The sequence below is a fragment of the Crocodylus siamensis genome, chromosome 6, assembly GCF_052110815.1.
Source record: "Crocodylus siamensis isolate JL-2025a chromosome 6, ASM5211081v1, whole genome shotgun sequence".
Classification (NCBI taxonomy): Eukaryota; Metazoa; Chordata; order Crocodylia; family Crocodylidae; genus Crocodylus; species Crocodylus siamensis.
This window is the reverse complement of record NC_143400.1, coordinates 97,763,473-97,781,394: the sequence shown is the minus strand read 5'-3', so window position 1 is coordinate 97,781,394 and position 17,922 is coordinate 97,763,473. Positions and strand designations below refer to the sequence as shown.

The window sequence follows — 17,922 nt, the reverse complement described above, 5'->3', positions numbered from 1 at the left end:
GCACTCAACTGGCATGCAGGAAACCTGGGTTCGATTCCTGGCTCTTCTACTGGCTTACTGAGCAACCTTGGACAAGTCACTTGTGTTGTGCTTCAGTGTGCCCTTCTGTAAAATGGGGATGACGATACTGACTATGTTTGTAAAGCACTGATTGTAAATCCACTGATGCAAAGTACTACTAGCAAGTTAGTGGCACCATACTTGGTGTGGGGTTTTTGAAACTTATTATTAAAACATTTCAACTTTCCCAGTACATGGCCTAGATGAGAAATAATCAGGTAAAGCTCATTCTTCAGAAAACAAAGGGACATCAAGATACAGAGAACTTTAGATCCTTAGACTGAGGGAACTTCTTTTGAACAAATTTGCATGGGGTTATTGGATCTCGAGTTGTTTTAGGATGCCCAGATAACAGCTGTGGCCCCAGTATGGCACTTCTTAAGTTTGAGCCAAGAGCACTTTTGTCCACCTTTGCTTGCTAAAGAGATCAGGACTCCTCCTTTTGGATGGTCAAACAATGAACACAATGCCCTTGTGTTCTACAGGATCCGAACTGCCTCCCTGGAGGAATCTGAGGTGTTGATTTCATCTGTAGAGCCCTTGATAGTTTGGGCCCTGTGTTTGTTAGAGACAAGGCTCTTGGTGATCCATGCCAGCAGGGGAGATCAATCAGCTGGCTACTCAAGATGACAGTCCCTTGCTTTGTATATTTAGGGACAGAGGCTTTGCTGTGGAGGGTTTGTTGACTTACAGGGCAAGTGGCAAGGTTTCCCTGTTTACTCAATCTTTTCCTAAGAGGTTGGCTTGAAAGAGTCTCTGGTTCACAGCTGGGAGTTCATTATTAGTAGTCACCATGGTGCTAATTGATTAATGTATAAATGTGTTCGTCTTAGGAAAATATGTGTCTTAGAACATAACGCCTGAAATGTTTTTATGCATTACAAATTTATTTTATATTGATATTTTAGAATTAAACGTACGGATTTTATTAAACCTATGGCAAAAGATCAGATTGAAAAAGAACAAAGTTGGCAACTGTTTTATGAAGTTCTCTCTGCTTACAACAGATTTCACTATCTAGCTCTGCATGGCAAGTCAGCATCTGAAGATAATTTGTAGAAGGGTATTCCCATGGTTTGGAGTCTTTGCCATGCTATTTTAACCCCATTTCAAAATCTGACAACTGTTTAACACCAAAAAATTAAAAAAGACAATGGGCCAGAATGAAGTTGAGAGCAATATCCTGATGTGATAGCATTAGAAATATTTTAACATTAGCATTATATTTCAGACAAGGTAGACACCGAAATCCTTACCTTCTGTGTTGGTAAGCTGTTGCCTCAGTGTGTTTGCTGTAATTGCCAGCATTCGCTGTATGCGCCAGAAGAGAACCACATCATTACATTCAAGCTGAAACAGTCAGAAGAAACTTGTTAGCATCTCTTGTCTGGGAGTTTCAGTGAACAGAACAGACTCTTAAAAGATATGCTTTTCAGAAGAATAAGGCAGGGAGACTAACACGCGCATACACTAACTTATGTAATCAGTGTTTCTTTGCATGTGCTGTACATGATAAAGGCCAGTGTTAGCTTTATATGTTCCTTCTGCTCCCTGCCACCAGCTGATCACGCTTCTCCAGTGGAAAGATCAGCACTTATAAATTAGCTGCCTGTACTACATGCATGCCAGTCTGTACACCTAAGCCTCTGTGGATGCTTTGCTGTATGTATACATGTATAAAATAAAAAATTCTGGGACTCAGCCCGTCTCCCTGTCTGATGAATGCCTGTGAAGAGGGTGCTAGGGTTAAGGGATGCACAGGTATTAAACAAAGGAAAGGAAATGCAGCCTCCATTCCCGCTGGCTGGGCAGAGAAGAATAACTCCAGCTCCATAGAGGAGTTGATGAAGAGAGTAATAGATGGAAAGAAAAGTCAGGATATGAACTCCAACAGAATCTGCTGACTGTATCCGTGCGCTTGCCACAGACTGCAGCCTCCCAAGCCTTTCTGAAACTCCATGCAGAGGCACCCTTCTTCCCCTACTGTCATCACAGTGGCCCTGAAGAGAAGCTTCTGGGGCTGGGTTTCTAACTACAAGGGTTTATTCCCAACTAATCATAGCCAGAGCTTAACTATTTAAAAAAAAAAATCTTGGGGCTTTTTTTCCTTTGAAATTTCTCTTATTTAAATCACTCTAATTTAATGTCTCATAAGTTCTTCCCTTTGTTTCCAGCAGCACTGCCAAACTGCCAATAGTTTAAAATGCAAACTATACATTAAATTATAAAAGGCGACAGACTAAAACTTGGGTGATGCTTTCTTAATCATCTCACCCTCTAATTTTAAATACAAATTGGTACCAAGCCATTTTAAGCTTTGGTGGATGACATGCATTTTCAGGAACAAAAACAGATTTCCAAAGCAGCTTTTGCATGAGAACAAAACTGTCATTTGTCTCTTAACCTTTATAAAGACTGACAGTCGCATTGATAATAAAAGGTTTAAGAGGAAAGGTCTGATTGTTAGCTATGTGGTGGATTAATAATAAAAAAGTAAATTACTTTCATATGGATCTTTCCTCTTGTACCATACATTAACCCTTCTTTATGCTCTTAACGCAGATTTCTCTATCCTCACCCCAGGGGGAAAAAACAACAAAAATGAAAACCCTTCACTTATCATGAAGGCTTTCCCTGTACTATGGCTTTGAAATTTAGATACTGACAAGGAAATCAGACATTTCTGGCAGAGCTAAGTAGATACCAACAGAATATCAAATCACCAGATGGTAACATGAAACTTTCATAGCACTCTGCAGAGCAATGCTGCCAGGTAATAGAAGAGGTTGGCCAAGCCACATCTTGCGGGCCACATGAAGCTCTGGGCAGTGTTAAGTACAGCTCCTGGAGAAAGAAGTATTTAAATAAAAACACTCTCTTTCTCTCCCTCTGTTCATTTATTACTTTCTATTTTTTCAGTTCACTCATCATTTATTCTATGCAGCCATTTAACAACAAGAGATTTGAGCTGAGGCTTTGCACACAAATCAAGACATGCACATCTCAAAAACTGCATATCCTGGCTGTGGCAGGATTTGGGTTTACAGCCAGAAGGGTTAGAAGTTTGGCAATTCCTGTAACAGCCACTTAGTTAATGACTGACATCTTGTGGACAGGTTCTGGAATTACTGCACGACTCAATGCTACCGACTCGGCCAACGTACTAGCTAGCCAGACTCAGAAAGACCATACTAATATTAACATGCATAAATAAAGGACTAAACTAATTGCAAAATAGTATATTTCTTGCTAGCTATACTTCCATAGCCATTTAGGTTGCTCAGCTTCCCAAGACGCTAGTATTTGTGTGTTCCTCAGTTTACCTCGGAGTCAACAAAATGCCTTTGGTAGTAATAAAAGCCTCTTCGACACAGATTACAATGGCTCAAAGCAGTCCTCAGGAAATGTCTTCTATAGATTTGGTGCCACGTGTCTTTAATCTACAACGACAGTGTTCAAACTGGATGAAATATATATCAGTTTACTAGCAGTGTTACACTTTAACAATCACATCTCTTCTCAAAAACCAAGAATAAAGAGTTTAGAATAAATTGTGTTTTTTCAGGCTGGATAAAATTTAACAGTTAATCAAGGACTGGTTATCAACTGGAAAATTAATGGAAGTTATAGCATAAACCAAGTTTTAAACTAAATTTAACACAAACCCTAAACAGGAAACCGTCACAGCATTTACATTCTACATCTCGCAGTTTTCAACACCCTCTTAGAAGGCTGAAGAACCTTGTACACATTCTGAAACAGCACACGGTTCATCTGAGTTAAAATGTCAAGTTACAGGTTATATAGTGCACAGGCTGTCCTTTTACGGCACAGAATCAAGGCTTTTGTAGAGCACACTTTAGTTAATGTTTATCCAGAAAAAGGTATACTCAACTATTTTAATGGAACTTTTATTGAGTGGATTTATTAAAAACTATATATTTAGAAGTCCTTTTGATCAGGATTGTTCATGTCCAATACTACAAACTCATATGCGATAAGTACTTTGTTTTATCAAGTACCAGTGATCAAGTGGACACAACATTGGACAAATCACATATCCTTCCAAAATAACACTAAATATATTTAATGGCTCCTGTCCCGTGGCACATGAATCCATTACATAATGTATGCATGGACAGTCCACAATACAAGCCTCTATAAGGGGGAAAAGAATATCTACTCAGCAGATTCGGAGCTCACTCCAAGCTGTCAAGTTCCAAAGGGCTGCAGAGCTGTTGTCTGACAGCCAGCAGAAAGGGCCTTACAAGAAATCTGTGCATTGCGTGCAAGCACTCATTTAGTAATTTTTTTAAGACATCTGGATTACAAACTTGATGTTTAGATACAATCCTTTTTATGGTAGCTAAATAGGGCCTACAAATGTACACAAAGAGCTTCCATATGTTCTGTTACAACATTACATCTTACCAGACAGGGGTCCACTGTTACTCCTCTTGCCTCAAGATTCTTCCGGACAGTTGTTACCTCGTCATTTGCCAGGTAAGCAGCATGGTCATCATTACATTTGATCAACTTCTCAAGTTCATTTTTTGTTTCATTACGAACATGCTAAAATGAGAGAGGTTCAATTAAAGCACAGACCCAATCCCTGCATTTCTTACAACTGGCAACCTCTTGGCATAAACTTTGTGACTCCATGTTGATGTTAACTTATACAACATGCTGGACCTTTGCTGCTAGACCACATAGGACTAACAACTCTCTTATACTTGATAAGGATGAAAGTGTAACAAGTGTGAACTATTTGCACATAATAATTTTAATTAAGGCCTGCATTTAAAATTTGAAACAGACAATCACATAGCCACCACCTAAGTCAAAAGTTTCATCAACCTTTTTTTCTGTTTAGTAGACCAGACCAAAATGCAGAACTCTAGTTCACCTGGAGTTTCCATTTGTTTAAATTTAGCTCTAGTCTAGATCATGAGAAAACTTCTTTAACCTCCTGTGAACTATGAATTGGAAATGAAACAGAAACCCCAACAGACTGAGTTTCTGATATCAAATGTACTTCCAGCATCTGGAAGCTGCTCAGTAGAATTGACATTCTTGTTAAGAGCAGCAGTCAATGGGACTTCCTTGTGCTGGGAACTCTCAAGCCAGCTGGCTCTTTGGTCTACCAACTAACATGTCAGGCAGCACAGGGAGACTGGGTGCCTAGAAGGTCTGCAACAGACTTCGCAGTCCAGCTCCCAGCAGGGAGACCAGATAGCTCCAGAGTGGAGGCCCTCCAGGCTTGCTGCTGCAGAGCTTGGAGCTGAGCCATACTTAGAGCTGTATTTCCTGGGACTCATGACTGCAGCAGGTAGCTTGAGGGCATGGCATGGCATGGCATGGCATGGCATGGCATGGCAGGAATCCCTGATAGCACTAGCCTGGCAAAGCTGCATTCTGTAGCCAGACTGGGTAATTCTTGCAGGTGCTCAGTAAAATCAACATTTTGTTAGGTTTCACACAGCTGGGAGCAGGATTCCCAGGGCTTAACAATTTCACTCGGTGTCGGCAAGTTCCAAAAGCCACCAGAATCTCAACTCGGGCCTCAATGAGCTTGAGGCTCCCTCCTGCATGCTCAAAAGCTCAGACCTAAGTGTACTGGCCACAGCAGGGTTTTCTAGGCCTTCAAGACAGTCAGGACTCCCAGATCCATGGCTGGGAGATGGAAAGCCTCAGGAGTCTCTGGCTTGACTCCTGGCTTCAAAGCACGGAGAACAGAAGCCCTGGCATGGTGTGCTGCCCTGCAGCCACGGACCTTGAAAACAGAGTGGGTCCAAGATTGATTGCCTGGGAACCCTGCCATTGACTTGTCAACTGTTTGTCAAACCCTAGATGCTGTGGGTGAAACCGTTTCATTACAAATCTTCATATCTTCTCTGGTGCTCACACTGTCTAAACTCATATCAGGTCTGAGGTACATGGTGACTATAGAGTCTCATATCTCCTCTGAAGAAGACACTGCTGGTACAATGTCTGCTCTTATTCAACGTTGACTCTCTTCTTAAACTCAGGGATTGTGGAGTCAGCTTTGACCTTGAATGTTAGAGAAACAAACGGAGTACTGGAAAAACAGATCAAGGTACTTTATCCCCAGGTCAGGAAATCTCCACAGATTTCTCTAACTTAACTCTGCTCCATTTCATGAATCAGTCTCCTAGTTTAACTACATTATAGTCTGGTCCCTCTTGCAGTCTCAGTTTCACAGAGGAGTCCAGAATCCTGAGCCGTGACTGCTCTCTTCCTCAAAGAGGGACCACGTTAGCTTCAGCAAATCACCCAACACCCAATGAGATAGGACAGTTTTTGAAGTATTCCATCTCCACCTCTGTTGTACACAATGAACTTTGGATTCCTTTCCTCTGAGCTATAAAATCATTAAAACTCATTTTTTGGTCAGGCTTTCTTCTTCAGATTATAATCAATTCTGTGATGAGAAATGAATTTAGTTATACCTCTGTAGCGTGACAGTCTAAAAATAAATCTCCCTGTGGGCACAGACTGGTCAAAGACAGTTTAAATACATATAGTGGATTTTTTCAAAACTTAAGAGCAGGTAAGAGGGGACTGCTTAGGCAACAATTCTAATTGCCTTTAGCATGCTAGCTGTACTTTATAATTTAACAGTGATGACACCATTAAAGCATGATGATATACTCTACCTTTCAGGACATCATGAGACACTATGAGAAAGACAAATGAGTTTCCACTCTGCTTAAACACTAGTTAATTTATCTCCTCCAAGAAGAACTTAATTGATTACAACAAATATTTCATGACTGAGCAGTAAAAAGATGAAATTCCTTATCATGAAAGATAACCAGTTTGCAGATTCTGTTTGGCAGACAAAGTACATAATTTCAGATAGTAAGCTCTTCAGACTAACATTTAAAAAGCTTGGAGGTAAACAGCAGGATATTTCAATTTCCTGGATGTACAATTTCCTGTTTTGCATTTGCAGTACCAATAGTGACAGTTCCACATTTTAGACCACTTAGCTATTAATCACCACAAAGTTTACCACAAAAGCATACACGTGGGAAGCAGACAATATCTGAATTTGCTTTCACCTGCTCTTTGGAACGGGTTATCCAGTACAGCCACCTCTTTTTCCAGTCTGGACCCACCATATCTTCAATAACAGATTCAGCTAAAAAAAGAAATAAGGTTAAAGGGATCAGTCAACATGTACTCTACCAGGAAGGATGTCTTGTTAACCAAACCTTGTGTCTGATTCAAAGTGGACCATTTATTCCCATTTTTAAGAAATTCAAAGCTTTAAATTTTTTTTTAAGTTTTCAGTTACTTTTTAAGCAGGATGGGATTTCCAGAGCAGTTGGGGTGGAGAGGGTTCAGATACATGTCCCACTAATTTTAAATAAGTGTCCTAGTCTAACAAACGCTGGTAAAGAACATACAATGCACTACATGTGGAACATAGTTGTGATTACGTACACATACATTACTGCACAGCAACCGCTGTCAAAGTGTGAGCACTCACTGTCTTTGAGACGACTCTGGAGAGTCTCCTCCATGAAATGAATAGCTGCGTCCCACTGCTGTTTATCAGATATCGACCGATCTTCTAACGCATTGTGCTGGATCACTCTCTGACAATACAAGACACAAATGGTTCATCTTTCTATTTACAGTATTAAATGCAGTCTCAGCTTAGCGTTCTGTTACTAACAGCTCTCAAACTAACTAGACCCTGTCATTTCTGCTGAAAGGGGAGATCTGAGTAACAAGAAAAAGGAGCTATAAGGAGGAACACATGGCTAAGCAGAGCCTGATGTAACATAAAGCAATGAGGTGAGAAAAACAGAGAAAGGCAGCAATTATCCTACAAATTAGTCTTAAATTAGCCTAAACCAGGAGGGCCATGTAGAAGATGCACTTTCTTCTGGAGAGCTGCCACCAGCAGATCCACACTGACTGGATGCAAACTGTCAGCAAATTTGCAAGAGGGAAACTGGACGGAGCCCAACAGATTAACAAAGCAGTGTGACGTGAGGACACAGATCAGAGTAATGACTTGCTGGGGGCTTTTGAAATCCTTTTTAGGTTTTTGTGCTTGTGGAACATGATGCCAGACTGGGTCAGCCCACAGGTCCATCTAGCCCAGCATCCTACTTTTTACAGTGGCACAGAGCAGATGCTAAAGGGAACAATATTTGTGCGGGTCTATCCGGCCTGATTTATTGCTCCACCCATCTTCCTTTATAGCTTCCTGTCTTCAGAGGCCTGGGCAATCCCAATGGGGAAGCTGAAGCTCTACCATCATATTTAACACCCACTGATGAAGGAAGGCATGGTTTAATCATTACAGCAGGCCAAACCACAATGGCAGTCCGCATGAGCCCCATATTGCATAGCTTTAAGCAGTACCTTTCATTTTGAAATCAACAGGAACAGGCAAATGGCTAGTGCCATCTGCACTGAAGAGCTGTCTGCCTTACCCACATGCATCCTATATGGCCTACGGTATGTGATTTATTTGGAACTTAAAAGAGGTCAAGCCTGGAATGTGGCTATAAAACAATAATTCATTAAATCTCTGGCATTTAGTTAGTGTGGCGCACAGCTTTAAAAGCAACATTCTGCACACTGCTGAAATATGTCTGACCCCTTCCACCAGTTTCCTTCAGGTAATCCTTGTCTGCTCAAATCATCCCAGCATATGCAATGACACAATGCTTTGTATATGTGATACTCAAACTCCATTTGCAATCAATGAATCAAGAGTTTTTGGGGGGTTTTCTCTAAACTAAGCAAGGATTGTGGCAGGATAGCTGATCTATGGAAGGTAAACAGAACAAGAGAGAGAACCACTGATTCATACTGCAATATTCCAAGGCGGTTGCACATACACTGTGTAAAACTCAGGTGTGTATTACAGTTTTCAACATATGAAGGATTTAAAAAAAATGCAACCAAAGTGAACATGAATCTTAAATGAAAAGAATTCAAGAGCAAATGATCCGTCAGCTACAGGAACAAATACTACCCCATACCAAGCTATCTTCTGCTCTCTCATTCCACTTGTGCCGTTTAATACTTTCTTCTTTGACAGCTTGTTTCAATTTATCAAAGATATCGTCATGCTCTTTTCCTTTCTGTTCTGTCATGAATCGAGAAAATTCTTCCTGCAGGGTTGCCCATGCCACCTAGAAAGTTAGTGACAAGTGATTTGACTGACAGAACTGTCATGCATGTAAACATTAATACTTACATGTGAAGATATGAAGGATATTAAAGTAATTTGCTGAGGTTTCCCCCGTTTCGCTCCCATCGGGCCACGGTAAAAGAAAGGTTTGGAGCCACTGAGTCAACTTATAACTTGCATTTTAACAAACTCTATATAGAAAACCATGGCTAACAGGAAAATACAAACCTGTAGCTGTGTAGATCTTCATTTATACAACTGAAATTCATCAAAAAATTAAGTTCTAACCTCTACTGCTTTATTAGGCAGCTGCTTGTCAGTCCATTGCTTTAGCTTGATGTCTACAGTGGTGTTAAATGTTCCTGAATTCACAGTCTGGGCTGCTGGAAGGTAGATGTTCTCAATCACATGAGTAGATACCCTTTCCCACAATGTTTTCTGAAGAATCTCTTCCCTAAAATGGAAAGTTGTAACATTTGTGATAGCTTCCAGTGCAGACCTCTGATCCAAGCAGTAAGTCTACCTTAAACTGCTCTAGCAGGCCGACGTGTAGCATTTCATGCTTTCATTATTTCTAATGAGTACAAGCAACTCCCTCCAAAAGATGTCATGAACACAAATCTTTGACATTTCTTCCGCCCACTCCACTGAGTGAATAAAAACAGTTGTCTGCAATTCTCACTGCTACTTCAATGGGCTCGATGAATAATGGACCTGTCTAGGGTTTCCACCTGTGAGACCATCTCACCATGAATGCGTGCCAAGGGTCATTAGTTACATTGGTTGAATGAAGACACACAGCAAGTAAGAATAATTTTTCCCATCTACGGTGCATTATGCAGAGTGAGAATGCAGAGTACACAGAACAGAGGCCTTATTTGTCCTGATTTAACCTAAAGCATTTTTTTTATTTTTATGGTTTGAAATATATTTTGGAAGTTAATATTTTGGGCTAGAGGGACCAGAGTTGTAACATACAGGATATGGAGGTCTCATGTTTTCCTTATGCTGCCATGCTAACTACATCAATGCAGAACAAGATCTCTGGGGAACTTCTCAGAAATATCATTTCACTTCCTTCCAACTCAAAAGAAGTTCGCTTTACTTTTGATAACTATTCCTATTCTCCTCTTACTGTGGCTACCTACAAGATCAGTACAGATGGGTCTGAAGGCTTCAATTTGTTAAAGGCAGAACTTTGGCTTAAACAGGCTTTCAAGACTTGTAATGCTATTTATATGAACTCAAAAAGCAACTGAAAGATTTTACACACAGGGAAGAACTGTGGAACATTTATCATTGACAAATGAAAATAACTGTTGCTGCTGGCAAAAAATGATGGTTTCTTTAAAGCCCTTTGTTCAGTACCTAAGCATTTCTTCACTGCTTAAGAAAATTATTTAGATAAGAACATCACTGCAGTGAAGGATGATGTACTAAGATACTTTCACTTAATGGGTGTTGGAAACCATTAGCTATGGCCTTTGCTTCTTAAAAAAAGCACTATAAGGTACAGGTACACTATCTTTTGACCATCAGGAAGTGCAGTCTCAAGCAATTATTTGTCATTTAGGTTTTTTCTTTAAATCTTCATTAAATCAAATTAACCTTAACTAGTAGTAATGGGAATTTAAACAAGGTTTCAAGTTCTTTTACAATGCCCTACATTTTACAATTAGAACATGGTAGAGACACTAACTTGTGACAGATTACAAATACATCAATATCAGTATCATACAGACATAATCCACTGGATGAAATGAAAAAAAGTGATGGGTTAGGGTACTCAAGATCCACTGCTAAACTGAAAGAGATAAGCACGGAAATACTGAGGACTGCATTAAACTCGGAAATCTGAGCCTAGAATACAAACTCAGAAGAATGTGCTGCATTAAACACATACTCCAAAACACATTCATGTGCCCAGTTTTTTCTTTTAAGACAATAGTTATCTCTTGAGGGAATTCTGGATATACTGGCCCAGATCCTAATCGAGACCCACATGAAGTTCACAGGAGATACAAAGATGACTTCATTGTTTATTTTCACTCTTGGAGCTGTCTCGACTGTGTCTTATATCAATTAGACAAAAGAACAAATTATGCTTAAACCTCTATTGGCCAGGAACTACACACAAGTTTAGCAACTAAGGAATATATTTAGGGGAAAAAGTACATTCCAGATAGGCAAAAGACATAAGAGGGGTAACTATCCTGTAAATTTGTGACAGTTATTTTAAAACTGAATAACATTTCTGAAATATAGAAAAAACACTCTTCTGTTTTTGGAAAAGAGGCAAACAGTTTAAATGTAAACCAGATAGCTACTGTACCAGTGCTTTGGTGTGACTTGGGTCAAACTAATAACCTCATCAAGGATTTCGTTCTTTGCTTTTTCAAACAGTTCATTCTGCAGAAAAGAGAAAGTGTGAAAGCCAATGAAGACATCTGCGGTCTAAGGCAGTCAAGAGTTTTATATAACATATCAAGTACAAATGTAATGTAATTTACCCGGTCAAGCTCTCGCAGCCGTGGGTAGTTGTTCTTCCACTCGGTCTCAAGATTAAAACGTGTTGCTATGAGAGAAAAGAAGAATCAGATGTCTATATTAACTAAGACTCCTTTATAATCTAAAGAGATTGCATGGCTATTTCAGCAGCCTACCTATTCCCATGGAACTTGTTTCTGACAAATCATTTGGTATTTCAAAAAGACCACAAAGCATAAAAAATAGAATACATTATTTTTCTTATTTATGATGCAAATTTGAAAGGCTGTTGCAAAAGTATGACGGTGTTTGACATTTTTTAAACATAGTCAACAGGGCTTTCAGTTTAACTCTCCTGAAATCAGTGGAAACAGAATCAAGCCAAGGCACTGGGTGGAATCTGCTTGGACAGGAAGGGGTGTGAAAGATCCTACCCAGCCTTTTAACAGATACCATCTAACTGAGTAATCTGCCCTTGCAGTCCTGCTGCTCTTTGGCAACCCCTGGTCCTCAATAAAATGGAACTTGTCATGCAACAGAGGACAACAGCAGTTACTGCTCCCTAATACTTTTTTGTGGGCTAACATTATTCATGCCTCAGTCTTCACAAAAAAAATAAGATGTAGCCAGACACCTAAATAAGGATTATCTAGATAAGGAAGGGGGCAAAATGAGGGAGGAGATAACAAGAGAGACAGTCAGAGAGCTTCTGATAGGTCTGAATGAATTCAAGTCAGCAGGGTCAGCTGAACTTCATCCCAAGGTACTGAAGGAACTGGCAGAGGAGATCTTGGAGCCCTTGGAAATGATCTTCATGAAGCTGTGGAAGATAGGCCAGGTACCATAACACTGGAAAAGGGCCAACATAGTGCCCCTCTTTAAAAAAGGCGGACTGGGGGAACTACAGGCCAGTTTAGCCTTACCTCAATACCTGGGAAATCACTGGAGCATAGCCTAAGGAAGATCATTTGCAAACATCTGGAGGAAGAAAGGCTCATCACAAGCAGCCAGCATGGATTTATGAAAAACAGATTGTGTCAAACAAACCTGATCTTCTTTGACAAAGTAATTACTTGGGTGGATTAAGGGAAGGCTGTGGATAGCATGCATCTCGACTTCAGCAAGGCTTTTGACAGGTCCCACGTGACCTTCTGGTAAACAAGCTGGAGAAATATGGCCTGGACAAAACTATCATAAGCTAGAGAAACAACTGGCTCAACAACTGCAAGCAAAGGGTAATTATTAGAGAGTCTATGTCAGAATGGCAGGAAGTTTCATGTAGTCCCACAGGAGTCTGTCCTCAGCCTGGTGCTATTCAATGTATTAATGATTTAGATTCCAGCACAGAAAACTTCTTGAGCAAGTTTGCAGATGACACAAAACTGAGGACTGAAAATGTGTTGGAGGCTGAAAGCATAGTTCAAAAGGATCTCAAAATATTGGAAAGTTGGGCTACAACTAACAGGATGAATTTAAATGAGGATGAATGGAAGATGCTGCACCTCAGGAAGAATCAGAAACACAAATACAAAATGGGTGACACTTGGCTGGATGGCAGCACTGCGGAAGAAATTTTTTACAATAAAGGTGGCCAAAGTCTGGAACGGGCTTCCAAGAGAGGTGGTCCTATCACCTAACTTGGAGGTCTTCAAAAAGAGGCTTGACAATCACCTGGCTGGGGTCGTACAACCTCAGTCCTCTTTCCTGCCAGGGGCAGGGGGTTGGACACGATGATCCATTGGGTCCCTTCCGACTCTATAATCTATGAAAAGTATTTGGGAGTTCTTGGTAGATCACAGACTCAATACAAGTCTTCAGGGTGATGAAGCTGCACAAAGGACAAATGCAGTTTTGGGCTACATCAGCAGAAGCATTAGGTGTAAGACACGAGAGGTGATAGTGCCTTTACTTGGCACTGGTTAGGCCTCATCTAGAGCACGGTGTGCAGTTTTGGGTTCCACATTTTAAAAAGGACATGGAGAAGTTAGAGAGGGTCCAGAGGTAAGCAAAGGTAATCAAGGGCTTGGAAAGCAAACAAATGAGAAGAAGCTCTGGTGTAGTGCCTAGAGCCTGGAAGAAGGCCAATGTGGCGCCGATCTTCAAGAAAGGGAGGAAAGTGGATCCGGCAAAATACAGGCCCATCAACCTGACCTCTATCCCGGGGAAGGTCTTAGAAAAGTTTATTAAAGAGACCATCCTTAATGGACTGGCTGACGTCAACACCCTGAGGGATAGCCAGCACGGGTTTCTTGTGGGTAGGTCTTGCTAGACCAATCTCATTTCCTTCTACGACCACGTGACCTATCACCTGGACAAGGGAGAAGAGATTGATATCATATATCCTGACTTCAAAAAAACCTTTGATCTGGTATCCTATGATCACCTCTTGGCCAAACTGGCCAATTGTGGCCTTGGGTCCACCACAATCCGCTGGCTGGGAAATTGGCTCTATGGTCAGACCCAGAGGGTAGTAATTGATGGCAGTTACTCATCATGGTGTCCTGTGACCAGTGGGGTCCCCTGAAGGCTCTGTCCTTGGACCCATAGTTAATAAAGATGTTGAACAATATGTGGACATTGGAGTCAGAAGCGGACTGGCCAAGTTCGCCGATGACACTGAACTCTGGGGTAAAGCATCCACACCAGAAGACAGGAGGGTGATCCAGGCTGACCTGGACAGGCTCAGCAAATGGGCGGACGAGAACCTGATGGTGTTTAACACTGAAAAATGCAAGGGTCTCCACCTTGGGAGGAAAAACCTGCAGCATGCTTATAGGCTCGGCAGTGCTACACTGGCTAGTACTACAGAAGAAAGAGACTTGGGGGTCATCATTGACCACAAGATGAACATGAGCCTCCAATGTGATGCTGCAGCTAGTAAAGTGAGCAAAACGCTGGCTTGCATCCATAGATGCTTCTCGAGCAAATCCTGGGATGTCATTCTCCCCTTGTACTCAGCCTTGGTGAGGCCACAGCTGGAGTACTGCATCCAGTTTTGGGCCCCACAATTCAAAAAGGATGTGGAGAAGCTTGAGAGAGTCCAGAGAACGCCACGCGCATGATCAGAGGTCAGGAAAACAGACTTTATGATGACAAGCTGAGAGCTATAGGTCTCTTTAGCCTGGAAAAGTGCAGACTCAAGGGTGATCTGATGGCCACCAACATGTTTATCAGGGATGACTACCAGTATCTGCGAGAATGTTTGTTCACCAGAGTGCCCCAAGGGATGACGAGGTCGAACGGTTATAAACTACTACAAGACCGTTTCAGGATGGACATAAGGAAGAATTTCTTTACTGTCTGAGCCCCCAAGGTCTGGAACAGCCTGCCATCAGGGGTGGTTCAAGCACCTGCATTGAACACCTTCAAGAAAAAATTGGATGTTTATCTTGCTGGGTTCCTATGACCCCAGCTGACTTCCTGCCCTTCGGGCGGGGGGCTGGACTCGATGATCTTCCAAGGTCCTTTCCAGCCCTAATGTATATGAAAGCTGAGGAGCTAGGGCATGTTCAGTTTGCAGGAAAGGTGCTTAAGAGAGGACATGATAGCAATCTTCCAATGTCTGAAGGGTTGCCATAAAGAAGAGGGAAAGCACCTGTTCTGTCTTGCTGCAGAGAAGAGGACGCAGACCAATGTCTTGAAGCTCCAGCGAAGTAAATTGAGCTTGGATGTCTGGAAATGCTTCTTCACTATTAGAAGCATGGGGCAGTGGCACAGATTGCCTAGGGAAGCTGTGGACTCTCCATCACTGGAGGTGTTCAAGAGCAGGTTGCACAGCCACTAGTCAAGCATGATATAGGTGTACCATGCCTATGTTCTACTATGGGTATTTTGGACCAGGAAACTATCTTGTCCCCAACAGGGACAAAGGAATACTCACACTTTGGTGGAGAGTTCAGAATCATTTCCCTGTTACTTACATAGATACTTGTTTATCTAATAAAGTTGCGGCCTTTATGCCACAAATTCTCTTTGACTTGAGAGATACCTCTTGCCCACAGGCTCCCCACATGTGATCTGGCTATTTCTTATTAAAGAGCATGATCATAAATAAATGAATTATGCTGGCCATGGGATTCTTTCCTCTGCAGAAAAGCTGAATTACAGCTCATTCACAGAACTGCATAATGGAAACTTGCAAACTTCCTGAAAACATTATGTCTGCCCATAGTCAATGCTATGGGGCTTTGCCTCCAGGCACATTATACAGAGAGGGAGAGAGATTACCTTTAAAAGCATCGGCCTGCTGCTCCACAGATTCTCTCACCATTTTCCAAAAGCAATCTGACACAGCAAGGCTTAGGTTGCGTGTTGTTACCTGGTGGGCCTTCAGCATACATGTTCTGTGAAGAAAGAGATCCATATGTACAGAAAAATATTTCAAGAATAAAACCCTATTTTATGTACTAGAAAATAATTCAACATGAGAGCATGCATCTGCCTAAAACCTTGATTCTCCACTCAGGCATCCAAATGCACAAAATTGCATTTGGAGTCTTCTTAGCATTAAAACACAGGTTCAGTGCAGCCTCTGAGGGAAACTTAGGGACACAAGTGTCTAAGGAACATGCATCTGGTCTCTTCCTTCACAGGAAATGCAAATTGGCTAAATCAGAAACATCTGTTCAGTTCACTGCAGGCAAACCACATAGCTAGCTATTGGAGGGGGAAACTACGTTTGCCCACATAGATCTTTGAGAATTAGAAGACACTGCAACATATGCAAAGTGATTTCCTAATCAAAGTCTGTAAAAAGTTAAACTACAGAAATGTGTTTGCAATTACTGACGAGATGCCAAAAAATAAATAATGACGTACTTTAAGAGTTTTGAATTCTGAAAAAAATCCTCTTCATATTCTTTAATAGAGTCGATACTTTCATTGGTGTTTCCTAAAGAAAGGAGAGAGGTGTTGCAACAGTTCTATTGAGGCAATGATTCATTCCATGTCAGCAAAGAGTCAAAGAATCAGACATGTAACTCTATTTACCTTTTCCAGTAACAACTGCAAAATAACCCAGTGCCTTCATTGGGAAGAGTTTACCTTCAATGATTTGTTGGATCTATGAAAATAAATATAAAAGACTACAAGCTGAACTCATGTGTGTTCTCATTTCTTTAACACACTTTTAAAATAGTTTTTTAGGGGATTACGCAAAGGCTCTACTACATTTTGAAAAATGTAATTTAAAGGAAAAGTACTAAAATTGAAGCAAACTATTTAGAAGACTAAAAGTCACTTGAAATGAATAAAAGTATGAAGTCCAGTCAAGGATAAGATTTACATAAAGATGGAAAGACATTTTTGTGACAGGTAGGTGCATTGCTATGTTTGTATTTGCACCACAATTCTCTGCAGTGCTGTCCTAATTTAGGAACTGGGGCAGGAGGGGGAATACAAGGTTTATACTTGCCCTGCTTGGACTGGCCACATTTTTTTCAGCAAGGTCCACTTTAGTCAAAACAAAAATTGTCCTCTTTCCTTGAGGATCCATTTGACTGACTAAGTCGGTGACAATACTGCGCTCTGCATCCACTGACCCATCTGGAAAAAAAAAAAAATACGAAGTTGCCATTTCAGGGACTATTAAGCAAAATTCAGAACTAGAACTATAAGAATTTAATAGGTATTAAAATTATATATATTTTTTTAGTAAGCTGGTTGACTGAAGTCCATAATGTTAATGATGAAAATCCCTAATTGTTTAGCTTCTGGCACAAGCAGAAAAACATTTCCATTTTTTTCTTTCCATTAGAAAAAACTGGGGTCTTGGTAACAGAGTGTTTAGAATGACTAACAACAAAAATAAGATTTAAACACAAGCTAAAATACACTGAACTTTAAACATTTACTAGGTCTTCTAAAGAGTATTCTCTCTACTATAGTCTGCAACCTTTGAACGCTGTCTTGGGGAAACTTTGGCCATGTCCAGACGAGTGGCTGTGTGGTCTGCAGTGCTACACACTGTACATTCAGGTGTTCCCCACACTGGTACCTTGCAAACCCCATGGTCAAAAAAACCCACTGGAAAAAAGCATGGTGGTGCACATGGCAACAGCATGCACCACCCAAAACTGGAGCCTGGCTGGCTGGAGCCATGCTCCAGCTGCTGGCCAAGTTCTCAGCTGTAGGATCACGGGGGCTGCAGCTTCCCCAGCTCCCTAGACCCAAGCAACTGTGCATGCCCCAGCCTC

At 41.1% G+C, this 17,922-nt stretch overlaps 1 protein-coding gene across 5 annotated transcripts in view; it reads right to left on the bottom strand.

Annotated features, from left to right (window-relative positions):
• Nucleotides 1-17,922, bottom strand: part of OPA1 (OPA1 mitochondrial dynamin like GTPase) — a 77,940-nt gene that overhangs the window by 25,520 nt on the left and 34,498 nt on the right. For all 5 annotated transcript variants that reach the window (XM_090050769.1, XM_090050768.1, XM_090050771.1 and 2 more), the window contains 13 exons: nucleotides 17,142-17,272; nucleotides 16,718-16,790; nucleotides 16,547-16,619; nucleotides 15,956-16,071; nucleotides 11,752-11,816; nucleotides 11,574-11,650; nucleotides 9,530-9,695; nucleotides 9,090-9,242; nucleotides 7,577-7,685; nucleotides 7,146-7,225; nucleotides 4,492-4,632; nucleotides 3,384-3,500; nucleotides 1,317-1,410 (listed from right to left, as the gene is read on the bottom strand). In XM_090050769.1, the coding sequence (XP_089906895.1) occupies nucleotides 1,317-1,410; nucleotides 3,384-3,500; nucleotides 4,492-4,632; nucleotides 7,146-7,225; nucleotides 7,577-7,685; nucleotides 9,090-9,242; nucleotides 9,530-9,695; nucleotides 11,574-11,650; nucleotides 11,752-11,816; nucleotides 15,956-16,071; nucleotides 16,547-16,619; nucleotides 16,718-16,790; nucleotides 17,142-17,272 (1,395 nt within the window). The remainder of the gene's footprint in view (nucleotides 1-1,316; nucleotides 1,411-3,383; nucleotides 3,501-4,491; nucleotides 4,633-7,145; nucleotides 7,226-7,576; nucleotides 7,686-9,089; nucleotides 9,243-9,529; nucleotides 9,696-11,573; nucleotides 11,651-11,751; nucleotides 11,817-15,955; nucleotides 16,072-16,546; nucleotides 16,620-16,717; nucleotides 16,791-17,141; nucleotides 17,273-17,922) is intronic.